The 27,762-nt window shown below is 42.7% G+C and overlaps 1 protein-coding gene and 2 non-coding genes across 28 annotated transcripts in view; all 3 read left to right on the top strand.

The window, feature by feature from the left end:
* The window catches only part of Ubap2 (ubiquitin-associated protein 2), an 88,992-nt gene that overhangs the window by 45,983 nt on the left and 15,247 nt on the right, over positions 1 to 27,762 (top strand). For 17 of the 26 annotated variants that reach the window (NM_001107928.2, XM_087548892.1, XM_087548898.1 and 14 more), the window contains 9 exons: positions 2,130 to 2,283; positions 4,845 to 4,922; positions 5,865 to 5,919; positions 8,954 to 9,057; positions 13,453 to 13,518; positions 16,827 to 16,879; positions 19,310 to 19,377; positions 23,853 to 24,042; positions 26,220 to 26,436. In NM_001107928.2, the coding sequence (NP_001101398.2) occupies positions 2,130 to 2,283; positions 4,845 to 4,922; positions 5,865 to 5,919; positions 8,954 to 9,057; positions 13,453 to 13,518; positions 16,827 to 16,879; positions 19,310 to 19,377; positions 23,853 to 24,042; positions 26,220 to 26,436 (985 nt within the window). The remainder of the gene's footprint in view (positions 1 to 2,129; positions 2,284 to 4,844; positions 4,923 to 5,864; positions 5,920 to 8,953; positions 9,058 to 13,452; positions 13,519 to 16,826; positions 16,880 to 19,309; positions 19,378 to 23,852; positions 24,043 to 26,219; positions 26,437 to 27,762) is intronic. The other 9 variants (XM_087548902.1, XM_087548900.1, XM_087548901.1 and 6 more) reach the window with 2 other exon arrangements.
* Positions 21,905 to 21,983, top strand: LOC120103358 (small nucleolar RNA SNORD121A). The gene has a single exon (XR_015621509.1). It is a non-coding gene; the product is annotated as a small nucleolar RNA SNORD121A (small nucleolar RNA).
* Positions 24,170 to 24,250, top strand: Snord121a (small nucleolar RNA, C/D box 121A). The gene has a single exon (XR_015621508.1). It is a non-coding gene; the product is annotated as a small nucleolar RNA SNORD121A (small nucleolar RNA).

Here is a 27,762-nt window from a genome sequence, read left to right as displayed (position 1 = left end):
GGCAAGCAGATGGTAAACAAGCCTTCACGTAGACACTCATGGTGGCTTATGCTTTTAATCCTAGCACCAGTAGGGGAGATAAATCTCTGTGTTCAAGAACAGCCAGGACTATATAGACTCTATAGGTTCTCAACACAGCAATAACAAAGAATTTTGTTTGCTTAAAGCTCATATAATTTGGAAGGTAGTTCACTATTTTTGTGCAGCTGAAACTATCTGTAAAATTCCATGTTGCAGAGTACTGCTCTCTCTGTAATTAATATACCACAGATGAGAATTTATTGGGAAAGTGCAATGTTAAGGGATGCATTAAAATTTGCAGTTATGTGTTGGGATGTAGTTCAAAGGTAGCTGGTTGAGTGCTTTCCTGGCATGTGTAAGGCTTGATTTTCCTGTTTGCTTCCACAGTACTGTGGTGGCTTACATCGTCATCCCAGCACTGAAGAATGCCTTGAGTGTGTATCAGTCTACCTTATCTAGTGAATCCCAGGCCAGCCTGGGCTAAAAAGTAAAAAGTTGTGAGTTGTGACGCGCGCGCGCGCGCGCGCGCGCACACACACACACACACACACACACACACACACACACACACACACAAATAGCAACCAGGCATAATGATGCATGCTTATAATCCCTGCACATGGGATGCTGTATCAGAAGTATCCTTGGCTACATAGCAAGTTCAAGGCCAGCCTGGGCTACATGAAACACTGACCCAAAACAGACGCTTACCCAACACAAGAAATGGCAATACATTAAAAAGTATCTGGGTGTACCTCTACCAGAACAGGGCAAGTCCCTAGTAAACAGCTTGAAGAAGTTGTTTCCTGCCGATTTCTTCCTTATTAATAAGGCAGTGCTGTAGAGTTTTCATAATACCCAAGAAACACGCACACCTTCAGATATCCTTGAAAAAGCATGTACTTTGGGAAGTAGGGTTTCTTGTGGGACAGGCTAATCTCAAATTCAACACACAATCAAAGCTAAATCTGCCTTCCTGAACTTTCTGCTGTCTCAAGTTACTTTGGAAATCTGTATTTTATAATTACTTGGTTCACTTTAAAACACTTCAGGTGCATAGTTGTCTCTCTTTCATGTTTATGATAGTACTGGACAAACTCCTTAAAGGTTTCTTTTCCTAATTTCCCTCACAAATAAATTCTTGTACCTCTATGGCTAGCTCACAAGCCAAGACTTGCTTAAAACTGAGATGGGATAATTTTGAGCCATCCCTCTGGGTTTTGTTTGTTTTGTTTTGTTGTATTTTGTTGTTTCCTGGAAATAGAACTAAATGGTTGTAGGGTTGTAGACCTGGTGCCTTTCTGCCACTGGGCATGGCCGCTTGGGGAGGCAGAACTTGGGAAGTTTGACTGCACTTATCCCAGCGGCCATGGTGGGTGCTGGACTGTGGAGAAGCTCAGAGACACTATTCTGGAGGTGGGAAAGCAGTCTGAGATAGACGTGTGAAAGCTGGAGCTGATTTGGGGGTCCCTGTGGGGTTCTCAGATTCTTGGATGCCTAGATGCCACTGAGAGTCATGGGAGAGCAGAGAACAGAAGTAGGGGTCTGGGGAGCTTCAGCTTGTCTCATGGGGTGATTTTCCTTGGCTTGGCAGCAGTTGTGGCTGGGCGTGCAGAGAGGCCTTCTACAGGAGGCCTTCTACAGGAGGTTAGGCCGTGGCTCTGTAGGCGGATACCTTCCCTATGGCTCCCCATGGTGGATCTTGATGAAAACATAAAAGTCCATGGTTCTACAGAGTTTATTGTGGTGGTGGAAAATGGATACATAAAGCCATATACTCCACTTCTCAGGGTGGGCCTGAGATTAAATACCTTTTGCAGGGAGGAGTGTCTGGGAAGGGAAGCTTATTGGCTAAGCCCTCTGGTCCTCTAGGAACCTCACTAGCATGGAGAACTCTTGAGCTTACATGACACATTTCTTTTATGTGAGAAGCATGGCTTGTGTTGCAAGTCAGGAGTCTGGCAGGGAGCTGGGTCTCCGGGTCTTGATCCGCTCTACCTTACCAAACTTCCTGACATGGTTTTACATCCCACAAATGGGAAAGAAATACATTGTAAGTTGTGAAAGCTGTGTGACCACTCTGATTATAGAATTCTACTTTTTGATAGACTTCATGGGAGACTGTAGGAGGAAAGAAGAAGAATTTTGGAAGAGAAAGCTCAGAAAACAAAGAAAACAGAGAGAAGAGGACAGAGAGAGAAGCAAGTCGAGGACGGGGAAACAACAACCGGAAGGGACGAGGTGGCAGCCGAGGCCGAGAGTGTGAGTGCAGCTCTTCTCCTAGCCATTCTCACACCCAGAAGCCGAGAGAACAGTCCCGAGTGACTGTGAACTGACTGGCATTGCCAGTTTTTCTATCAATCACCATCACTGACACTGGGTCACACAGGGCAGCCTGTAAGGGCCTGTGCCAACCTGGGCTTCAGGTAGTTCACTCTTGTCCTTTCAGACTGGTTAGAAACCAAGAGAGCTGGAAGTGGAGTTTGGGTGGGTATTGGTTTGTTCGTATGAAGCTATTTTTTCTTCCCCTACAGACAGACATTCATGGTATAGACGTGGATTAAATTAGAGATGTCCAGATGTGTCTTCAATCTGAGGGAGGGCCAGGCTGATTTACGTCCTGAGTTCCAGACCAGCCAGGGCTACATAATGAAACCCTGTCACCCATCTATCTCCCCCTACAAATTAAAGGAGTCAAATTCAGAAGGCAGAATTCTTTGAACAATTTCTTTTGGATCCATATTTTGACACCATTTTACTTGGGAAAGCCCAGGAGATAACTTCATAGGGAGTGCTGTGACAACCTGTAGTAATGGAGTAAACAGATTTTTCAAATGGCTCATAGCCAGGTGATGTCTGTAATCCTAGATTTTGAAACCTTTTAGTAGGAAAATTGTGAGTTCAGAGCCAAACCTGAGCTATATCATAAAATCTTGCCTCAAAGAGCTCCCCCACATTTTCTCCAAGTCTTTATGAAACTAATTACACTTTGAATATATATCCTGAGCTGACTTTAACTAAGATTCCTCTTACTCCAGCAGTGAAGCAGTGAAATTACAGACACCCACTACTATCCCTCACTCTAAATTAAAAAAAAAAAATATATATATATATATATATATATATATATATACATACATACATACATACATACATACATACATACATACATACATACTGTTTATATGTGGATTCACATGTTTTGGTATACGCATGGGGGTCTGCAGCTTTTCTCTTCTCCATTTGGGTCCTGGGATTGAATTCAGGTCATCAGGCTTGACAGGAGCCCTCACCCACTGAATTGTATCACTAGCTCTATTTTTTTTTTTTTTTTTTTTTTTTTGTTATATATTTATTTTATTTATATGACTACACTGTAGCTGTCTTCAGATACACCAGAAGAGGGCATCGGATCCCATTACAGATGGTTGTGAGCCATCATGTGGTTGCTGGGGATTGAACTCAGGACCTCTGGAAGAGCAGTCAGTGCTCTTAACCTCTGAGCCATCTCTCCAGCCCCCCACCAGCTCTATTTTTAAGTGAAGGTTAATCGGACAATAACATTAAGAATGAGAAATAAAGTATTTTAAGTAATAGAAATGTATAATTTAGTGCTAGGGATTGAATCAAAGGCCTTTGCTTGAACTTTACTTGACTACATTTCTAGGTCTTATATAATACTTGGTTTTTATTTTTCTGAGGCAGGATCTCACTGTGTAGCCCTGGCTGGCCTTAAACTCCCAGAGCTTTGCTGTCCCTTGACACCCAAGTGCTGGGATTAAAGGGATGGGCCCCAACACCTGGTCTTACAGTTTAATAATCTTACCCAGAACTTTTTCTGGAGAGAAGTAAAGTTCAGAAACAGGTGAGGATTAAAGGAAGGGATATGATAAATTTAAATGTACCAAAAGAGACCAAGCTCAGGTGAGAGCTAAGCGGCAACTAGAAAGTGGAGTGAATGATAGCGTATCTGGTGGCCAGGTTTTGTATGGTATGGAGCCATTGGAGCCAATATGAATATGAGAAGCAGAAGTCTATCTTGTCTCTGTTACCTTACACGTTTCCTTTTGTTAAGCAGTAACTTCTGTGATGTGTATTTACAGCATCCTTTTGTAATGAGTGTTGGTTTTGTTCTTATTTAAAGAACATTTATTTTAGATGAGGGTACATCTAGACAGAGAGGCTAAAATTACCATGTTATTTATTTAGACAAGGTGTCTCTACGTAGATTGACTGTCTTGGAGGTTGCTATGTAGACCAGGCTGGCCTCACAGAGATCTTGTGTCTTTTCTGAGTGTTGGGATTAAAGACATGTGCTACCATGTTATTTTAATTTCATTTTTCTATCTGATTTCCACATTTTTGTTCCATGCCTCCCTGCCTCTCTTCCCTCTTTAAAAAAAAAAAAAAAAAAAAAAACCAAACAAACAAAAAACAAAGCAGAGTCTGATTATGTTGTCTGTGTGGCCTTGAACTTGAACTCACGGTTCTCTCGGCTTCGGCACCCTAGTGTTGGAGTAGTCCTTGGTCACATGCTTCTAGTTTTTTGCTACTTTTTATCTTTCTTGATTTCTAAATGTTGTTTACATTTTAACCTGTTTTTGACTTTTGACCTTTTTTGGAGGGTGGGGTGGGCTCTTGGAACAGATCTCCCTCCGTATGGAGCCTTTGTTAGAATTTAGACCAGGCTGGACTTGAACTTGTGGGATTAGAAGAGAGTGTTGGGTTTTTGACACTTTCTGTGCATTTGTTCTTGGTTTTGTAAGGGCCTCATGAATCTGGTACAGGGTTAGTAAATGGCCTGTCTTCTTTTTCCTCTGTAGTCAAAGGTGAAGAGAATGGAGTTGATTGCAGCCAAGGAGACAAACCTTCAGAGCGGGGCAAGCGGACCCGAGGCAGAGGTGAGGAGGGGGACCAGGCGGCCGGTGCTGCCCTGGCTTGTAAGGATGAGTGAGTGGAAATGCATTATGAACGAATGCTCTCTAAGTTGGCTGTGAGGGAACCATTTAGATCATGCTGGGTTCTTTTTCTACATTTTGCTTTGGTTTTGTTATTGCTGCTGAAGGTTGAACTCACTGCCTGTCCTTGGTAAGAATATGCTCCACCGCCGAGCTATGCCAGATCTGGATTATGTCACTTTGAAGAATCGTGCTGGTTATTTTCAGATGGATTGTGAAAACCACTTTTATAATCAGCTATAGTGGCGTATAGATGTAATCCCAGCACTTGAGAAGCAGAGGCAGAAGTATGGACAGTTCTGATATAATACATAGTTACACTGCCAACAAAGCAAGGATAGCTTATCATTTTTTGGGGGTTTTGTGTTTTGTTTTGTTTTCCATTCAGGGTTTCTCCATAGCCCTGGCTCTTTTGGAACTTGCTCTGTAGACCACCAGGCTGGCGTCCAATTCAGAGATCTGCCTGCTTCTGCCTCCTTATTGCTGGTGATAAAGGCGTGAGCCACCATTGTTGAGGCGTTGTTTATTTATAATTTAAAATGTTTTATGTGTATGGATGTATTTGTGTGCTGTGTGTGTGCAATGCCTGTGGGGGCCAGAAGAGGGCATCAGATGCCCCAGAGAATGGGTGAGCTGCCGTGTGAGTTCTGGGGGTGGAACTCAGGTCCTCTGGTAGAGAAACCAGTGAGGAGTGTTCTTAACCACTTTGCTATCTCTCGCCTTTGTGATTGATTGATTGATTGATTGATTGATTGATTTAGAAAAAAGGCTCATACTATAATCTATGATGGTTGCAAAGTCACCCTGTAGCCCAGATTGGCCTGAAATGGCTTCATTTAATCATTCAATAATATTCAATTATATTGTATAATTGTGTTTTTAAAGGATTTGGGCGTGGCAGGGGCAGAGGGGCAGGAAGGCTGTCTGCTCAAAGCATGGGGTAAGTCCTGACCGTCTTGTTGCTGTAGTTGTACCTGTTCTAATTCGTCTGCCTCTGACCTAATCAGAGGTTGTTGTAAGGGATAATAACAGTCGTGGTGTTGCTGCAGTGGATGCTAAGTCAGGGTTGAAGGCTCTGCCCTGCTGGAGTTTGCTTGAGTGACTATTGGTGTGGCGGATGTGCTTCATATCGACCCTTCTGTCTCTAACATAACCCCTTTCCTCATGAAGCTACTAAACTGTCTGCAGACACCAGCTGCTCCCTGGGGAGCGGGCGTTGTGCACAATGTCCTCAGTTGCCTAGCTGGAAGCCACTGCACAGATGCTGCTAGATCTAGCTACTCAACACGAGACGTGTGTGTGTGAGAGTGACTTGTCAGTCCTGAGTGGGGGTAGTAAAGGCTGAGCATTCTAGGTGGGTGTTATAGTCTAGGTTTATACTGTTATCTCTAGCTTTTCTCTATCTCTTCGTTTCTTTTGTTCATACCAAGAAAACTTGAATGAGGAACCCTAGCCTTTAAACGTAGCATTTCTGTTTACTTCGTGTTCTTCTGTATATATTGCAACATGGATTTAGCCTGTCAGTGCAGACAGCGAGTTCTTTCACCTCTGAACCAGGTCACCAGCCCTTCACTTAGGACTTTAATGAGAATACAAAGAAGTGTAAACAAAACATTTCTTTAGCTATATCCATATATGAATCCAAAGTTAGGGGCGCTGGAGAGATGGTCCATTTGCTGCTATTGGAGAGGACTTGGGCTTGGTTCCAGCACCCAGGCTTTATATCATGTGTTACAACCTCTTCTGGACTCCGTGGGCAGGGAGCGTGCACATGGTGCATATATGTACATGTAGGGAACACATTCATACATAGAAAGTAAAAAGAATCTTAAAAATCTTTTGGTGTTATGACAGGTGCTTTCTTTTTTCTTTCTTTCTTTCTTTCTTTTTTTTTTTTTTTTTTTCGGAGCTGAGGACCAAACCCAGTGCCTGGCACTTGCTAGGCAAGAGCTCTACCACTGAGCTAAATCCCCAACCCCAACAGGCGCTTTCTTAATCCCAACACGAAGGCTCAAAACCAGCACATTTCTGAGTTCAAGGCTAGTCTACATAACAGGTTTTAGGACAGCCTAAGCTTTGATTCTGACACAAGGGGAAGGAGACATGTTCACACTTTATGTGTTAGCTCTCACTGAGACTTTTAAATATGTAATTTTATGTGGGCTTGATTATTGTAGGTTTTGTACCGTGGACGTGAAGGTGCATGTGAGACCAGAAGAGGTTTCCTAGGTACTGGGAGTTCTAGGCCATTTTCAGCTTTCAAGTGGGTGCTGCGCATAGAATCTGCAAGAGCAACAGATGCTCTTAACCACTTGAACCTCTCCAGTCCCGTCATTGGAAATTTTCAATGGTGTTCTTTCTAGGCTGGAAAGGCTCCAAGGTTTTCATAACTTCTTAGGATGCCAAAAACCATATTGTAGAAACTTGAAGGCCATTTGTCCCAGAGTAGGTAGATGATCCTCAAGTAACCTTTGTCAAAGATAAGTGAGCTTGGCTGGCTGGACGTGTAGTTGATGCAGTGCCTCCCTCGAACAGACAAAGTTCAGTCCCTAGCACACCATTAAACTGGGTATGGTGGTATAGACTTGGGCTTCCAAGGAGTATTGTTAGGAGATACCCTCTAGAGACGACCATTCAGACATGGTTCAAGCCAGTAGAAATTTTTATTAGCAACTACTCTGGGTGTTTGAGACGGACCTCCTTGCAACCCTGAGCCTTTCTCAGAATGGGCTTTTAATCACAAAACCCACATTCCTGGGTTGACACACTTCAGTTAACCAAAAGTGGAACTACAGAAGCCAAAGAGCAAGGTCAGTATATTTAGGGACTTTCCCCAAAGCAAAATGGACTAGGTCTTCGTCCTCCTTTTGGCAGGCGGTGCTGCCTGTGTGCTGGGTTCCAAGGCCTGAGTGGTACTCCCAGCATGGCGTCAGTTGTGCTAAGGTCTGGGGACCCACTACAGTATCAGAAGTTCAAGGTCATCTTTACTTACATAGTTTACAGGCAGCAGCCTCAGATACATGAAACAGACCGGCTTAAAAAATGCTAATCTTTAATTAATCCTGTCTTTAATCTTAGTGTGTAGGAGGTAGAGGCAGGCAAATTTAGGTGAGTTTGAGCCTTGCCAGAACTATACTGTGATACCTCATCTAAAAAAAACAAAAAATGAAAACATTCAAATCATTGGACCTAGTGGTTATTAAAGTTTCTTGTTGCTAAGACTTAAGTTCTGTCCCTGGGACTTTGGGGGTGGGGGCGGGGGTAGAAGGAAAGTGTGCTGTAGCACATGTGAGTCTCCATACTAAATAAAAAAATTTCTATGAGGGTGGTCAGGATGTCACGAACTTTTGAGCCCAGCATTTGAGGAGGTAGGGGTTATAGGCAGATCTCTGTAAGTTTAAGGCCACTCTGGTTTACACGTTCCATACATTGAAAGACTGTGTCTAAAAACAAAACAGAATAACCCAAACAAAATCATTGTAGGTGCTGGAGAGATGGTTCAGTGGTTACAACCACTGGGTGCTTTCCAGAGGGATTTGGGTTTGATTCCACAAACATCTGTAAGTCCAGTTTAAGGGAAATCCAATGCCATCTTCTGACCCCTGAAGGCACTTCAAGTGTGTGGTGCACCCATATAAAAATAAGTGTTTAAAACATACCTACATCACAATGGCTAAACGAGCTGGTCATTATCCAATATTAAGAGGGGGAAGCCTTTTATAGCAGCCCTTTGAAAGAGCTTGGGCTTATTTGGTTTTGAGTATTTTTTTTTTTTTTTTTTGCATGTTTTGTTTTTAGACATGTGTAGCCCTGGCTGTCATGCTTGCCAAGGACCAGACTGGCCTTGACTCATTCACAGAGATCTGCCTGCCTCTGCCTCCCCAAGGCTGGCAAAGTTTGGTATATTTTAGACAGTTTATTCTGTAATTTCAGTGCGTGCTTTAGTTGCTTGTTTCTTTACTTCAACCCCCCAGGACATTCAATCCTGCAGACTATTCAGAGTCCATGTCAACAGATGGCTGTGGGACAAAGTTGGTAGTTTGGGAAGCTGCTCAGAACGGCACAGATGAGGGACCTGGTAAGTGTTTTTGGTTTTGGTAGAAGTCTTTGTTTTGTTCTATATCTGTTTTTGAGAAACCGTCTCATTGTCGCTTAAGCTGGCATTGAACTTTCAGTGATCATTTTCTCTCTTATTTTAGAAGTCTGGTATTTCAAGACTTATTAATCTATCATACCCTTTTAGGATTGATTTGGGAGCAATGTGTGTGTGCATGTTTTCGAATGTCTGTCTGTGTCTCTAGGTAGAAGAGTGCGTGGGAGTTTGGGTGCTTGTAGAGATGAGAATAGGGTGCCAGATTGCAAGAGCAATAGTTGCAGATATTAAGACCTACCTGATGTGGATGCTGGGACCTGAGTGCAGGGCCTGTGGAAGAACAGCAAGCTCTGAGTGTGGTGGGTCATGCCTGAAACTCCCAGCACTGGGGAGTCTGTAGTAGAGGATTGCAGTGGGTTCGTAGCCTGTCTGGACTGTGGAGGGAGACCTTGTCTAAAGTGTTTTATGTTATGCTTAAGTGTTTAGTTTACATAATCGTGCCAGATGGAGAATACTCTTAAACTCCTTTTAGTTACTTGTTACCTTCAAAGCCTCTCAACGGAAGCCTCACTGAGGCAGGTGTAGTGCCTCATGTCTATAATCCCAGCACCTGGGAGGCTCAGTGAGAAGGGATCACTGAGTTAAGAGAGAGGAGGGGGTCACTGTGAGTTAAGAGACCACAGAGTTACATGACAAGTACAGTACCAGGCCAAGGTGGACAAGAGCGAGATCCTGTGTGGAAAAATAATCTCATTGATGAAGTTTGATCTACCTCACCCCTTTCTATGAATTAGAGGCAGCATATATAAGTTCACACTGATGATTCAGTGTTTTATATGTGCTGTTTATACATGTGCAGAATTTGTGAGGAAACCACTTCAGTTTTATAACAACTCACCTCCCTTCTGTAAGAGTAACTTATTCTACAAGTTGTACTTGTCTCTGAAGCTTTCTGCCTCCATCTGCTAACCTAGGTCTGGAATGTTTTCAGCCTCAGACTTGCTGCTGAATAAGATCACCCTTTATAGCTATTTCTGAATTCTTGTTGGCTGGCATAACTCAGCTGTTTTGGCTCAAACTCCTCTCCACACTGATTCAAATCTGGCTTCTCTGTCAGCTTCTGACTGCATTGCTCTGCTTGGCCTCAGAGTAACTCTAGTCTGTTCTAATCACTCCTTATTCGCTGGCTTATTCTGTCTTCACCTGTGTCTAGCTTGTTCTCTCTTGAACCTCTCTGTAAAATTCCCCCCTCTCTTCCTCTCCTCTGCTCTCTCTTAGGTTGTCTCTTTTTTCTCTCTCCTCGTTGAGAGTTGGGCATATCCTGTTTTGTCAGATCTTTCTCTGATTGTCACTTTGTCTACCACTCAAATTAGACATCACTTCTAACATGGATGCTCCCTGCTATAATTTTACCTTCATTGTTTGGGGTTAAGGTGTGTCTGTATTCTAGCTATCAAGATTAAAGGTGTGTGCTAAGGGTTGAGCCAAGTCATATCACAATCTTGGGGTTTACATTGTGATCAAATATCCTGCACCACTCTTCTGTGGCTTTTGTTGTCTGGCTGTTTTTGCTTTTGTTTAGGCAGGATCTTATTCAGGCTGTCCTTGAGCTCCCTGGGTAACTGACATTAACCTTAACCTGTGATCTTTCTGCCACCATCTCCTGATGGCTAGGACTGTGGGTGTGCACAAGATGCTCTGTCTGGGAGGTGCTGTGAGTCAAATAACTTACTTGTGTGTATTTACGTGTATGTGTTTGTGCAAGGACACACATGTCATGGCACATCCTGTGATGAGCTCTTTCCTTCTTTGAGTTCGCAAGGATCAACATGGGGTCATCAGGCCTGGCAGCAGGGTGTCTTCACCCACAGTTAGTGCCTTTTCTTTCTTTTTTCTTATTTACTCTCCCCCTACTATTTAATTTCCTTTTTTGTTTTTTTTTCAAGACAGGGTTTCTCTGTGTAACAGCCCCGGCTTTGTAGACTAGGATGCTCAGGCTCAGACTCAGAGATGTAACTGCTTCTACCTCCCAGGTGCTGGACTAAAAGCAGGAGTTACCACGCCTGGTGTGCTTTTATTATTTTTAACTCTGCGTGCGTGTGTGTGTGTGTGTGTGTGTGTGTGTGTGTGTGTGTAGCTGAAATGCTTTTTGTCAGCTACCTGATATGGGTGTTGGAAACCAAACTCATGCCCTCTGCAAGAGAAGTGTGTGCTTCAGCACACAACCATGTCTCCAGCCCTGATTAATCCAGTACTGCTTTGTGTCTGCAAGAGAAGTGTGTGCTTAAGCACATAACTGTGTCTCCAGCCCTGATTAAATCCAGTGCTGCTTTGTGTCTTAGCCTGCCTTTAAGCTATCAGTCCTCTATAGAGCTAGAGCCGCAGGAGTGCGCCACCCCTTCCCGATAGAGAGTTTAGGCTGGATTTATGCTGATTGTTGTTTTTTATGCTTGTCTAAGGACCACATGCATGCAGCGGTCAGAAGAGACCATGAATGGCATCCCCTGAACTGGAATTATGGGGGGTACATGCCCATAACCTTAGCACTTAGTTAGAGGCAGGGAGATCAAGGTCAGTGTTATACTAAGTTGCACAGCAATTTAAAGGCCAGCCTGGTCATGAGACCCTGACTCCGAAGAAAAGATTTACTAATGAAACTCATGTAGTGTAGGCTGGTCTGAAGCTCATGGAAAGTCTTCTGCTTTAGCTCCCTCAGCTCTGGACATAGCATTGCTAACTTTTGGGTGTTAGTTATCTTAGTATACATATTTGCACATAAGTGTGAGAGCATGTGGGTATAATGGAGAGCAAAAGAGAGCTTATGAGTCAGTTGTGATGGTTTATGCTCGACCCAGGGAGTGGCACTATTAGGAGGTTTGGCCTTGTTGGAGTAGGTGTTACTGTTGGTATGGGCTGAAGACTCATCCTAGCTGCCTGGAAGTCGCTCTTCCACTAGTAGCCTTCAGATGAAGATGTAGAACTCTTGGTTCCATGCCTGCCTGGATGCTGCCACGTTCCCACCTTGGTGATAATGGACTGAACCTCTGAATCTGTAAGCCAGCCCCAAATATATGTTGTCCCTTATAAGAGTTGCCTTGGTCATGGTGTCTGTTCAGAGCAGTAAAACCCTAACTAAGCTACACATGGATCCTGGTGTGATCAGAGGTTTCTAAAAGTTGGCAGCAAGCAAGAACCATTCCATTCTCTGCTGAGTCATCTTGATGACCTATTGAGATTTAATTTATAGCAAAATTTAATCATTTTTAGTGGCAGAGCAAATTGAATTTTGATAAATGCATATAGAATTGTAGCCATAATTAAATTAAGATGGTATTTTTCTACTAGCAAAAATAATCACAGAATGAATAAAAATGGATCATAGTTTGAAACTAGCGTCCTTTATAGCAGGGGATGTGGCTCTGTGGTAGAGTGTATCCTTCCCATAGGCAAGGCCCTGGGGTGTATTCCTAGCACTGAAGAAACCATCACCAATGATGTGAAAGATGTTATAGAGCATATACAACACAATTTTTCTTTGTAGGTGACCCAAAAATGAGGAACATGTTGAGTTGGAGCTCCCATTTCTGCAACACTGTTTCCCCTCAGGTTGATGGGTATTGATAGATATCGCTCAAGCACAAATCTCACTTCAGATCTTAGCAGGCTTTTGCATTCATCTAAAGCCTTACAGAGAAGTATTTACAGTAGTCCAAGAACTTAATCTCAAATTACAGTTATTAGGCAGTGTGTAGTCAGCAAAAGTGCAAACGGGCAGATTGACAATGTATTCTGCTGGGAATCAAGACTCTCCTGTCTAGCTGATTGGGGCAAAAATTTGCTATTTCAGTGTTCTTCATTACAGTGAATCCAGCCTAGCAATGCCAAGTGAGGCCTATACACATTCACAAAGAAAAAAGGAGCAAATCTTAATGAGAATTAAAGAATTGGGGTCTGTGTTCTTGTGCCCATGTGCATATCTGCAGAAGCCAGAACGTGGCACCATGTGTCTTACTTCATCACCCCCTCCTCCCCACCTTTTGTGAGGGAGGGAGTGTGTGTACACACAAGCTGTGGAGGTCAGAAGACTGTCCACCAGTGGCTTCCAGGAATGTACTCACTTAACCATCTTCCTGGCCTTCCTGCTTTAGTGTATCCATCCAGCGTAGTGAGGCATTTGACAGAACCAAGTAAATGAGATAAAAGTTATCATTACGTATTATGAGTGTGGTTGATGTTTTGTTTCTAGAATTTTCCATTTAATGGTTTTGGGCCTTGCTCCTTGTATGAGGGACTGCGGTAATACGTTAACTTTATTTCATGTACTGATCGATTTCTCTTGTTTTCATATGCTATAAGCTTACCTTTTATTTTGATTGACAGAAGGGCTGGCAAAGCCTCACAGTATATCTCAGGAGCTGCCAAGTAAAAGTTCTTATGGACTTAAAGGTATGAAGAACGGTTAAGTATCATACAGAACTGAGTATGTCTTTCATTGGTAGGCTGTTATTGTAGACTTCCCGAGGCCTAGGTGTGACCCCAGTGCTATATAAGGAGGTGTGGTCCATTGGTACAGGTTGAACAGTTAGAGGCCAGTCTCAAAAGAAAAGAAACAAACGTTTGAGCCTTCTGGGTAATGGTAAAAAGCACAGGTGCCTGATTATGGGGACCCATACGATGGACATGTGTCCTACCCCACTGCCAACACAAAATAAAACTAATAAATTTTTCAAAAATGTAAAGTCATGTGGTTCATATACAATGGATGGTTTGGGGCTGAGAGTGGTGCATGAGCACCTTTAATGCCACCACTGCAGGCAGAGGCAGGTGGGTCTCTTCAAGTGCAAGGCCAGCCTGGTCTACATGGGGAGTCTCAAAAGAAAAAAAAAAAAAAGAGGAAGGGGAAGGGAGGAAGGAGGCTATCATTGTGTCATTCTTGCAAAACAAGCATATGCATGGTTGGTCCAGTTTATACCACACACTCACAATCTAGCTTATGAATGAATGAGACTCACACTATGGTTATTTTATTTGGTTTGACAATTCCTGGGGGGATAACCTAATCTACTTTTCTAACTGCTTGTCTGGCAACTTGCCCAGTGGTGTGCCCCAGATACTTGCTGTTTTCCTGGCAGGTGTTTATGGCCCATTTCCCCTCATGGCAGCTTCCTCCTCCCTCCCAAGTCCTCCTCCTCATACTCTATGCAGCCCCCAACCAGGTAACTCAAAACCTGCCTACCTCTAATCCCTCCAGTAATTGGCTATGCCATTTTTATTTAACCAATAATTTTAAATTAAAGAACAAGGTTTGCACAACAAAATCTGGTAAATTCGAGAATTCACTCATAGGCAAGTAGATCTTTGGGTACAGAATTTAGCATTACAATACATAAAAGACCAAATATCAACTGTTCTTATCTTCCCCATGGCCTTCCCTCTCACTCCTTCCTCCTAGACTGGGCCTGAACGCAAGCATTGCATATTCTGTGGAAACAGCCAACTAGATTCTCTGCCAGCTCATCCCAACATACTGTATACTGTTGGGCGCTGCAAAGGATGTCCTCAAAGTTACCCATATGTTTTGGGGTATAGGACAACATTTCTGAAATTCAGTCGTTTGCATGAAATTCTTACTATAAAATTTGAATGTGCTAGAATTGCTAAGACTTTGCGCTCACCTTTTTCCACAGCCAGTGAGCAGCATTTTTATGCTGCTGGGTATGGCAGTCTGCTACAACACTGCTTCTGGCTTTCCCTACATTTCCTGATACAGCAGTTATGGTGTTCAGCTCTCCTGCCTACTGCTGTTGTTATGCATCGTGTCTTTTTTCTTTAGAAACAAACTGAAGTTTCTCACCTGGTTTTGCATGGCCTCATTGTGTTAGTTCTGGACTTAGAAAAAGAATGGCATTTATAGTATGAGATGTGAGCTTTGCAGGAAACCATGTGGTGTTGCTAATATTTTAATCTTGCTCTTCAAATCTGATGGTCAGATTTAGATCTGATTTAATCTTCATAAGTCCTGGGGCAGATTTGTATTATAATAGTGTTCCTTTAAATTCTTTATTTTACTTTTATGATATAGTTATATTTTCATGTGGGTATACATGCATGAATATACATGTGTGTGTAAGCTGAAGTCAAATTTGGGAGTCATTTCGTAGGAGCCATACCATTTGTGTTTTGAGACTGGGTCTCTCACTTAGTTTGGAGCCTCCAGCAGACTCAGCTGGCTGGCCAGTGTGACGCCGGGATCTGCCTCTCATCTCTTCTTTTTTTTTTTTAAAGATTTATTTATTTATTACATATAAGTACACTGTAGCTGTCTTCAGACACACCAGGAGAGGGCATTGAGTCTCTTTACAGATGGTTGTGAGCCACCATGTGGTTGCTGGGAATTGAACTCAGGACCTCTGGAAGATTAGTCGGTGCTCTTAACCACTGAGCCATCCCTCCAGCCCAAGATTTCAGAGATCTGTCTGCTTCTGTTTTTTTTTTTCTTCAGAGCTGGGGACCGAACCCAGGGCCTTGAGCTTGCTAGGCAAGCGCTCTACCACTGAGCTAAATCCCCAACCCCCTTCATCTCTTCTTGAGGATCAACCGTGTGTCAGAATTTCCAGCTTATTTATTTGTATTGTATGTGTGTGATGTGTGGAGGGGAACACACCCAAAGTAAGTACTCAGGGAATCTGGTGGAGGACATTAGATATCTTCCGCCATGGCTTCTTGCCCTATTCCCTTGAATAGGGCTTCTTAGGAACCAGAAGCACACCAGGCTGAGCAGGAGATCCTGATACCTGCTTGTCTCCACTCCCCAACACTGCCTGGCCTTTACCTGAGGAGAAGCAAACTCTGTTCTTCAGGCTTGCACAGCACAGCAGGGACTCTTACCCACTGAGCTGTCTGTCTAGTCCCTGAGTACTTTTTAAATTTTAATCCTGGATACTTAGTATGGAATTTAAATCCTCATACTTTTTTTTTCCCTGTCTTTTTTTGGTTTTGACATGTCCTCTGTATACCTTTGGTATACCAGGTCCTCTATATAACCCCAGCTGTCCTGCCTGATAACTTTGGTCAGTAGACCGGGCTGGCCTCAAATTCACAGAAATTCCCCTGCCTCTGCCACCGGAGTGCTGGGGTTAAAGGAATGCACCACCACCACCATCACCCAGCAAATTCTCATACTTGTATAGTAAGCACTTCACTGACAGTGCTTAACTCTTCAGCCCTATGAGTGTAAATTGAACTGTGTGCGTATTAGGCAAGCAGTTTATAGTTAAGCTGTATCCTGCCCTGGTGTTCCATTTTATTGAATTGTTTGTTTGTTTTATATTGTTTGTTTGAGACAAACAGGTTCTCACAACATAGTCCCAACTATCCCAGAACTATATATACCAGGTTGGCCTTGAACCCACAGAGCTCCCTCCTAACTGCTGGAACTGAAGGGGTGTCTCACCATATTATTTAATTTCTCAATACTGTAAATCATAAGGAGCAAGTCATGGTTGGTTTTGTTTATCTTTACCATGTTTGCATGATTTCTTACAGCAGAATTGCTAACGTAGTCTGTAAATTGCTATTTGGGGCATTTGATTTAAGCATACAATTCTGGAGATTTTATATAGAAATATTTGATTTTTGTCGGGAATAGATGTAAAGAAATGGCGTTCCTTGGACTGTTAAGTCAGTACACAGAGTCATTTAGTAGTTAGAGTTACAGTTGACTCTGTGCTTTGCTGTTCCTTTTGCCCTGTCAGGTGCCTGGAAGAATTCTGTGGAGGAGTGGACAGCAGAAGACTGGACTGAAGATGTAAGTGTCTGGCCTGATTCAGACCTTGCTTCCCCTTCCTCTGGCTGTGTCACAGCACCTCTGCTTCACAACAGGCCTGGGCCACTTATGTCATCATCTTAGCTTTTAGTTTGTTTGGCTTCTGTCCCTTGCTTCTCAAATAGTTATTTGTTTGGTTTTTTTCCAGCACATGGATCTCAGAAATAAATTGGTATTTTTAGGTTTTTGTTTATTTGTTGAGACTGTCTATATATGGGGTAGGCTTGTCCTAGAACTCTAGACCAGACTGGTTGGACTCACAGATGCTCTGCCTCCAAGGTGCTGGGTTAAAGGCACATTCTGTCACACCCTGCTTTTTTATATTTAAAGGTTGACCTTGAACTCAGGAGATCTGCATGCCTGTCTCCTGGGATTAAAGGAGTATGTATACCACAATGCCTTGATCTAAACTTAGCTGGGTAGGATCTTGACCCCAGGTCCCTTAGTCTAGAATATAGGATTCGGTTCTATTTCACTTCCTGGTGCCCCTTCGTATTTTTTTTTCCTAAGCTTGTTACACTTCTTCAGAACGCTCTTCATAAGATTTAAGTGGAGAGCAAAGTCTCTGACTGGGCTTTCTTGAGACTTCCTTTGTCACTGCAGTTAATATAAATCTCTTTACCTCAGCCTCAGGTAGACTCTTCAGACAAGGGCAAAAAGCTGCCACATTCTTCACAAAATACCCCAGAAACGGTCTCTAGGCCACATGTTAAAATTCTTCTCTACTGAAACTTCTTGGGCTAGGTCTGCACAGTTCAAATCTTACTCAGCACCAAAGTCTTCCATATTCCTACTAGGACAGCCCATTAAACCAACCGAAAGCACTCCACTGCTTTCCGAAGTTCCCAAATTCACATTCCTCCAAGCAAAAGCATGATCAAGCCTGCAACAGCAATATCCCAGTCCCTGGTACCCACAAGGCAAGTCTTATAAAGGACAAGATTTAACTGGGCTGGCGAACAGGTTCAGAGGTTCGGTTTATTATAATCAAGGCAGGCTTGGTGCAGGTGGAGCTGAGAGCGCTACATCTTCATCTGAAGGCAGCTAGGAAGAAGACGGACTTCCACACAGCTAGGATGAAGGTCTTTTTTTTTTTCTTCTTTTCTTTTCTTTTTCTCTTTTCTTTTTTCTTTTTTTCGGAGCTGGGTAGGATGAAGGTCTTAAAGTCCATGGCCACTGTGACACACCTATTCTAACAAGGCCACACCTCCAAATAGTGCCACTTCTTGGACCAAGCATATTCAAACCATGATGACAGGTGTTTTACCTGAAAGCTTGTCTATATAGAACATGCATGTCCAGTACCAATAGAGGCCAGAGAAGACATTAGGGCCTCTGGAACTGCAGTTGGTTAGTGATGAGTGTCAGTGGGTCCTGGGAATGGATCTTTTAAAATTAGAAATTAGATTCTAGGCCTGAGCTCCTTCAGTTGTGTGTTAGTGGGACCCAGTATGTGGTTATAGACCTAAATGTGGAAGCTGTAACAAATGTGGCAGTTAAAGGCTTCTGAATACAAGGGGCCAAAGACTACATGAGGAGTAAATAGACTTGAGGTTTGCACGAGGCTCCTCTGCTGCCTTGGTTCTCCCACAGATCACTGATAAGTCTGTGCTGGCTCACGGGAGTTCAGTTCTGTTCCCACAGGAGTCTACCATGAAAATTGCAATGTCCTTCTCAGCACGGAAACGTTGTTAGGATATAACTCTGGGGTGATTCCTGTTTCAGCTGCTCAGTAGTTCATAAAAAGTGTTAACTTTGGCTTAGAGTTAGTTACAACACAATTCCCAACAATTACTTTATCCACTAAACATCTGCCATTTTGTACTGTATATTTAGGTGAGGTTTTTCCAATATTGATAGTTATAAAATCAGAGTATCCATGAGCTCTGACAAATGTTGAAGATGCTAAACCTAAGTGAGAATTTAAACATTTTAGAAAATTATTTACTGGTGGAGAAAGAGCAGAACGTGCATGCAGATCAAGGACATACTTGGAAATTGCTGCCTTAGGCACACATGTGTAGGTAAACACATGAAATAAAAAACGATTCTAAAAATAATAAGCCTCTCACTTTAAAATGAAATAGTATTGATCACTAGATGAAATGGAAGACAGGAAAGCACCCACCTTCCCTAAATTCCCTGCTTTTCAGCAGTTCTGTTGTTCTTTGGTGTCTCCTGAAATGGTCAGCTGAGGCTAGGACTTGGAGGCTGGTCCCTGTCATGTGTGTCTCCTGTGGGTGTTGAGAGCTGAGGCTCCATTGCCTGGGGAGATCCCATGATGGTTTTGTGCGTCTCAGTCCTTTGTACTCCCTCTGGTGACCTTGATGGTGCCTGAGGTCTGCAGTCAGGCAGGCTCCCGTTTGAATTGTGCAAAGAGAGAGTAAAGCTTTTTCTCCTAACTTTCCACAGCTTTCTGAGACAAAAGTATTCACGGCTTCATCCGCTCCAGCAGACAACCATGTCCCGCCTGGGCAGAGGTAAAGGTTTGGCTGTTTTTTCCTTTATCTTTTCTCATTCAAAGCATAATTAAAACGTTATTTTTTAGGACAACTGTTTACATTTTTTACTCAAATCTTCAATTTCTCCCTCGCTCCTCTGCTTTCCTTTCCCTCTTCTCCCCACAGTGCTCGGAGCGAGCTTCAAAGACTTCTTAGTTGAGTCACAGCTATTCTTGTGATCCGTTAGCAGTTGGGTAGAGATTATGCTAATCCTAGTTTTAATTCAGAGTTGACTGTTTACATTAGTAAACTTTTCTCTGCCCTTCAAACAGACTCTCACTGTGTAGCCCAGATTGGCCTGGCTCTTAGAGTTCTTCCATCCTAAAAAGAAAGTAAACTTACTATATTCAATTCTTTGGTTTCATGCTTTTGTTTAGATGGTCTCTAACCTAAGTGTCATTTGAATAGGTAATGTTAGTTATGCTTAAATTCCAGAAGAAGGAGGCCCTTAAAGGTTAGCATGCTCTCTCTCTCTCTGTGTGTGTGTGTGTGTGTGTGTGTGTCTGTCTGTCTGTGTCTGTCTGTCTGTGTCTGTGTCCGTGTCTGTCTGTCTGTCTGTCTGTGGGTCTGTCTGTCTGAGGAGGTGTGTGGCAATCACAGTATAGACAGCCCTGTGTTGTTTTTCACCCTGAAAAATACCACTTTATACTTGTCTGTTCATTTGTTTTGTTTGGTTTTTTGTGTGCTTGTTCATGCATACATGTTTGTGTATGTGCATTGTGCCTATGTGTCAAACCGCTCTTGTGGAAGAAGTCAGACATCAGTGGGCATCTTGTGGGATTCAGTTTTCTCCATCATGTAGATTTCATAGATCAAACTCAGGACATCTAGCTTGGCAGGACTGACCTTTACCCAGTGAACCATGGCTGGTCCCTGGCCCACATTTTTTCTTTCTCTCAGTGACTGGGACCTATTAAGTAGGCTAGTCTGGCCTGGACAGCACGCTAAGAACCCACATCTCTCCTCTCCAGTGCCACAGTGCCCTGCATCTTTTTCATACAGGTTTTGGATATCAAATTTAGATCCTTGTACTTGCAAGGACATCTCTTTACTGATTGAACTATTTATGTACGCAGGCCTCAGGATAACAACACTTAAAGCTCTATTGGATAGTCAGGATTGGTAGTCTGTCCTCACATGTAACCCTAGCATTCTAAAGCCTGATGCAGGGGCAGCATGAGTTTAACGACAGTTTGTTTTATATAATGAGACTGAACACAAATGAATACACAGCTAAATGACTTTGTTTGCTCTTCATGACTTTGCCGTGTAGTCCAGGCTACTCTCAAGGCACACCTGACTTCAGGGAGTGCTGGCGGTACTGCGCTTCCACAGTGATTTTAAGCACCTTTAAAATGGCTTTAAGGATCTATGTGACTAACTCCTACAGCTATTCTCTGACCTTAATCTAAACATGTAGGCACACATGCACATATATGTTCTAAAGGTAATTTTAAAATTAAAAAAAGTAAATGCTAGAGAGATTTAAGCCTGGAAATACGTGTATGTATCTTAAAGTAGACAAGTCTGAATCAAGCATCTTAAAACCAAAATAAACGAGATAGTTAAGGACTTAAGCATAGGAGAGGAAATATACATAGATCTCCACTGCATTTATGACTACATGAATTTGCTTGTGGCACTTTAATTTTTTAAGAAGGTAGTTGAGAGGATGAGAGAGATGGCTCAGTGGCTAAGAGCACTTGTTTTTGCACAAGACCAAGTTCGATTCTCAGCACTTGCATGGCAACTTATAACCGTGCTTAACTGCAGTTCCAGTTGATCTGCTGTTCCCTTCTGATTTTTTTTTTTTTTTTGGTTCTTTTTTTTTTTTTTTCAGAGCTGGGGACCGAACCCAGGGCCACTGAGCTAAATCCCCAACCCCCCCTTCTGATTTTTACAGGCAGCCACCTACAGGCAAATGAAATGCTCATACGTTAAATACATAAATATGAAAACACCATGTTAGGTACAATGCTGACTTCCTTTTAACCTCAGCATTCAGGAGGGAGAGGAAGAGGGAGCAGGAATCCAGACATGGCTCAGGTACAAAATAAATTTGACGACTTGAAACCCTATGCAAAAAAATCTAGAACACTAATAACAACCTCGTCTTCACAAATTCTCAGCACAAGGAATCAGAAGGCAAAAGGAACTACAGACTCCGTTGCTGCTGCTGCTGACTGTTGCCCTTAGAGTTTAGCAAGTCACTCTTATTTCAGTATGATGTGTGTGTGTTCATTTGTTTGCTTGAGATGGGGCCTCACTTTGTAACGTTAGCTGTCCTAGAACCTGCATAGACATTGTTGACCTTAAACTCGCAGAGATTCACCTACATCAGCCTCCCAATTGCTAGGGTTAAAGGCCTGTTACACCCCTGCCTATCTTACTTCATTCAGTAGAGGGTTTGAAGGAATTCACCTCTTAGCAATAGTCATCAGGAGTCCATGGATCTTATCTTACAGTTATTTCCTCATAAACACTAAAATGTTGAAAGTACATTTGCATTCCGGAAACAATGATGTGATTTCCAAGCACATATCTGATGATTCCATGTGGAATTTTAACTACTGAGTTTCCTGGGCCAAGGTAACAACTTCTTTACTTGTCAGTGACCAGTAAACTGGTATGAAGGATTCCTCCCTGGTACTAATGGTTTTTAAGACCTTTCTTGTGTGTGTGTGCACGCGCGTGTGTGCGTGTGTTGGGGTGTAGGTTTGTTTGTTTGTTTATTTATTATATATAAGTACACTATAGCTGTCCTCAGGCACACCAGAAGAGGGCATCGGATCCCATTACAGATGGTTGTGAGCCACCATGTGGTTGCTGGGAATTGAACTCAGGACCTCTGGAAGAGCAGCCAGTGCTCTTAACCGCTGAGCCATCTCTCCAGCCCCAGAGGATAGTTTTTGATGGTTGCTTCTCTACTTCATCTTGGAGATCCCCTGGGATTGAACTCAGGGTGACAGACATTGGTGGGTGGTATCTTTATTTTCTAAGCTGCTTCACTGTATCAAACCCTGGGCTTTGACAAAGCCTTTATTCATTCTTTTCCTTTCCTTCCGTCTGTGAGACATAGTCTCTTTCTCAGTCACCATGTAGAGCAGAGATCTGACTGCCTCTGCCTCCTGCGTGCTGGGATAAGAGTGTGCCCCAAGCCCAGCTGTTTTGTGCTTTTGCAGGAGACACTGCGGTATTTATTGTATTCACTCGAGTCTGTCTCCTGATTTTTTGGAATAGAACTTGCTTTAGTTCTGGTCATGTTGAAAGTGAAAGTTTTGTGGTCATCATATGTAATACACATAACTTGTTTGTGTCACTAGAATCCGGTTTTGGTGACAGCTTCTCTGTTAATGTATGGAATAGAATACTGTGATATCATACATTAGAACATTAGCTTGGGTTTTGCATTGTTAGCCTCAGAAATGAAATTGGTTTCAGGAGTGTAAAAATGGTTGTTTATATAAGAAAAAGAACTCTGGCTAGAAGCTCTCTCAGTATGGGGATAAAGCCAGAATGATTTAACTGCCCAGGACCAGTCTCGTTGACATGGTGAGTTCTGCTGGGAGCAGAGATTGAAAGGCCTCCTGGGGGGGCATCCATCATTCTGGAGACCCTCCTGCAGGTCTTGCTGTCTGGGCTGACTCATTCCTTTGGCTGGCAACGTGTATCGTGACCTCCTTCTTCTGAGGCCATGCTCTCAAATTAGATTAGGTGGTCTTTTGGGCAAGGTCATGGGACATTATAAGATATTCTGTTGCTAAAGTTTGTAATTTCTTATTTTAGGGAGAAAATTATACATGCTTAAATATGTTGTGGGGTAGAATACAGAATATATAGATATTTAAAATAAATTTATGGGGGTTGGGGATTTAGCTCAGTGGTAGAGCGCTTGCCTAGGAAGCGCAAGGCCCTGGGTTCAATCCCCAGCTCCGAAAAAAAAAAAAAAAAAAAAAAGAACCAATAAAATAAATTTATGACTTAAACCTCTACTATAGCTTAGGTCTTAATGTTTCAAGAATGTCCAGTCACTCTCAAGAAAACTGAAGCTGAGCTGGTGGCACACTTAATCCTAGCACTGAGCAGGAAGAGATGGGGAACTCTCAAGTTAGGCGCTAGCCTGGTGTATGTAGTGACACTTCTCAAAACAAACAAAAAATCTGAAGTTCAAAGGGGGGAAAAGGGAAATTGAAGAAATTTGAGATCAGTGATATCTGTAAGGTATTACAGTTCCTCTCTGTGACTCAGTGGAGTTCCTCCAATCCCAATGCACCTCTTTTCTCTAAACTTTTTGGTGACAAGTTCTCTTTTAATCTCTCTGAAACTCCGTTTTCCAGTGGTTTCGTTTATGACTCTCTAGCTTAAAACTTTGTTTGTCATGTTGTTCTCTCCAGTTGACTGGCTGGTACATTTTGCTCATGACAGCTGATTGCCTTTGTCTTTCATGTGCTTAGCATTGATCTGGTGGCCTTGCTCCACAAACCTGCTCCTCCCACTCAAGCCGCAGAAGTCAACTCCTTTGAAACGTCCCAGCAGCAGGGCTTCGGCCAGGCCCTTGTCTTCACAAATTCTCAGCACAACAATCCAACGGCACCAGGGACTGCAAGCTCCACTCCTGCTAGCTCATACTCTCCTCAGAGTTTGGTAACTCAATTTTATTTCAAGTTTGGGTCCTAAGGAATTCACTTATTGGCAACAGTCATCAAGACTTTATGGCTTATACCTTGCCTTTAATTTCTCAGAAATCGTCAAACGTTGTCAGTAGGTCTGTACCCAGGAAACAATGATGTGATGATTTCCAAGCACATAGCTGATGGTTCCATGTGGAATTTAACTGCTGAGTTTCCTGGCTGAGATAAAAACTTCTTTATGAATTCTTGTCAGTGATTGGTATAACGAGTTTTTAAAACCTTTTTTCACTTTATATATTTCTTGTGGACGTGCTTGTGTGTGTGTACACCATGTTCCACAAAGAGATTAGCGAACAGCTTGTAGGAGCAGTTCTCACCCTCCTCTATGTGGACCATCATGGCAGCCCAAGTGATTGTTCTCCCCTTAGATTTTGTTTCAAAGTCTATGTCTATACTTAATGTTTCTCTTGTCTGTGTGTTCCTAGTTTGCACTTTGCTTCTCTGTTGTATAAAACATGCCACTTTTTCTTAAATTGCCAAATAATATGTTACAGTCCCCTCCATAAGACTTTTCCTTGGTGGTGTCACCGCAGATGCAGTGAATTCTTAGTGCCTTCTCAGAAAGAATTCTGGGATTGCTAGTGATGAGGACCGACAGGTAGGGATTAGAAGCTTGGAGTGTAGTCTGTGAGGGACAACTGGAGTCTGTTCTAGTGCGAAGTAAATACAGAAGAAAACTCTTGGCTTTTACTGATTAATCCGAGTGCATTTCCTCTGCCTTTTCATTGCAACTGGTATGACGTTCTTCTGACTTCTAGAGGTTCTGTCTGGTTGCTGAGGTCAGATAGAGGTGAACCATCAAGTCTGTTTTATGTTATCATCAGTGCTGTGACAAATTGTATATCATTTTAAGAGCTGCAACCATAAATAGCTTCTGTTTATAATCATTGGGGGAAATTAATAAGTAACAACTTGATAATAGTGTAATAGGACAGAAAAATAAAAATAGTGAAAATAAGAGAAAAAGAGTCAGAATATGTGGGACTTAGAAACTGTGTATGTATGTATCTATCTATACACAGGCATGCTAACACATGCTTTTTTGTGTCTCATTGGTTCAGTGAAGTAGCTAGAATTCAGAGACCCCGTACTGAGCATTACGGAGAGCAAAGCAGTGGCCACAGTGAAAGTGCATTTGATAAGAGTAGGTGGATGGTGGAGGCTGTGTCAGCATGCAGAGTGACGTTTGGGTAGACTTCAGCCAGAAGAGCTTGAGCAGGGACTCGGTGCAGGCAGGAGTTGATGGGGGGTCAGCTGCCATGGCCTAGTGTCTGCCCTGGGGACTCTAAATTTTCTAACTGGCATACTCCAGACCTTAGAATATTGACAATAGCCAGGCATAGTGTCACATACCTTTAATACCAGTGCTTGGGAAGCAGAAGCAAGTGGATCTCTGTGATTTGAGACCACTCTGGGCTACAGAGTGAGATCCAGGACAGGCAGGGCTACACAGAGAAGACCCTGTCTTGGAAAACCAAAGGGGAAAAGAAGAATCTTTATAATAGGAATAACAGTTTCCTCCTCTTTGATTCAGCTTCCCCTGAGATACACACTCTCTAGAGGACAGGCGTTGCTTTTGCTTTTGCTTAGTTAATGGGTGGTTGATGTTCCTAGTCATCTGAGCAGGACTGCCTGCTTTTAGAATGGAGAGAGCACTCAGCCTGCCCTGCTCTTCCTACCTTAGAGGTGATGGCTGCTCACAGATTGTAAAAGGTTTGTGCTTTGCTTTGTCATGCACATTTTTGTCATTTACTTGCTTGTTTTTTAAAAGTTTACTTTGGAGCCAGAGAGATGGCCCAGCAGATAAGAGCACTTGCTGCTCTTGCAGTCTGGTTCTGAGCACCCAGGAATTAAAAACAATAAGTCAGTACTAATAAATAAAGCAAGTATTTGGTTTCTAAGTTTGTAGTAGTTCTTTCTGTTGTCTTTAAGCTCATATCAGAATCAGGGAAGAATGCAATTTTATTTAATGGACTGTGAAGGCATAGTGACACTTCTTCATAGACTAGTCTCTAAAGCGAGGTTGACCTTTTGCAGATGACCCAGCTACAGCTTTCTTCCTTCTCAAGATGTGTGTTTGCAAGCCTGGAGTCAAAACTAAGGGCTTGTTCTCTTTATATCTCTTTAAAGTCATCCGTCCTTGGCTCAGGATTTGGAGAGCTGGCTCAGTCAAAAATGGTGAACATCTCCAACTCCCAGATTTTGGACAAGTTGAAACCACCAGGTTTAAGCCCGTTTCCTGCTGCTTCAAGCACACAGCAGAATGACAATGCGAGCCCCCCAGCCACCACTGCTGCTTGGGACCTCAAGCCCTCGGCACCCCAGCCCTCAGTCCTCAGTCATTTGGGTAAGTGGATGTTTTCTGAACTGGTTTATATTAATTAGGTCATTGTCAGAGTGTGTTGTATGTGAGTCTATGAGACTTGTCTGGAGTCTATGAGACTATATGCAGCTTTGGAAAATTAAGTCAGTGGACTTACTATATAGTGTCTGTGCATTAACAGGAATAGCTAGATGCCCAGCTAGAAGACAGGAGCAAAAATGTTGCATGGTGGCTCCTACCTGTAATGCTAGCACTCAGAATGTAGAGGTGGGAGGATCACCATACATTTGGGACCAACCTAGGGTATAGAATGAGAACCTGTTTTAAAAATGAAGCACAAGCCAGTGTAGACAACTTGTGATATGCCTCTGATCTCAGCACTTGGTAGGCAAACTGATCTCTGTCAGTTTGAGCCCAGACTGGTATAGATTCTGATTTCCAGGTTAGCCAGGACTGTATAGTAAGACCCTGTCAAAAAATAACAAGTAAAAAACAGTAAGCAGTTGAGGCTAGAGAGGTGAATTAGTAGTTAAAAGTCCTGGTTGGTCTTCCAGAGGACCCAGGGTGGAATCCCAGTAATGAATGTTGACCAGGCTGGCCTTGAACTCATAGAGATCACCCATCTCTACCTCGCAGGTGTGGGGATTAAAGCCCTAGCTTTACTCTTTGTTGTAAAGGGAGCATGTGTGAACTTGCTGTTTTCTAAACAAAACTTATACCAACCCCTCTTGTAACACTAAGCTTTCATTTTCCAGATACAGTAATGTGAAAGCTTGTGTGAAGAAGTGGGGGTAGGGGGTTATTTCAATCCTAGAGTTGATTACATACTTAACTTTTGTGCTTAGCATAAATTACAGGCAGATTTCTGTGCTTCATGAAATGACTTTTCTGTACTCAAGAATGCCTGCGAGGTCCACTCTTACAGTTCTAGTGGAAGCTGGATTCATTCATAGGCACCCTTTGCCTGACAGACAGCATAATTACAGATTGAATAAAGGAGAACCGTGTTTGTGGATATTCTAGGCACAGCAAGCCGGTCTCACTAGTTAATGTGTTGGCAGCTAGCAGACATGCTGGATCCAGCCAGCATCTAAGCACACCATTAACAGCATCTGCTCTTCGCTTTCCCGTATAATTAATAAGAAGAGAAGTTTAAAGATAGAAGTATGTTGTTTCTGTGTTCGGTATGAAGCCTTTTTGGCACATTCCTTATTGCAAGTTGAAATGAACTCATTGAGAAGGGATGTGCTACCTTTATTTTTTCTTTTTAAACAGGACTTTGTTCCCAGGCTGGCTTTCATTTGCAATGCTTCTGCCTCAGCCTTTTAAATTTATAAGATTTTAGGCATG

The sequence above is a fragment of the Rattus norvegicus genome, chromosome 5 (genome assembly GCF_021556685.1).
Source record: "Rattus norvegicus strain SHRSP/BbbUtx chromosome 5, alternate assembly SHRSP_T2T, whole genome shotgun sequence".
Classification (NCBI taxonomy): Eukaryota; Metazoa; Chordata; class Mammalia; order Rodentia; family Muridae; genus Rattus; species Rattus norvegicus.
This window is presented reverse-complemented; position numbering and strand designations above follow the sequence as displayed.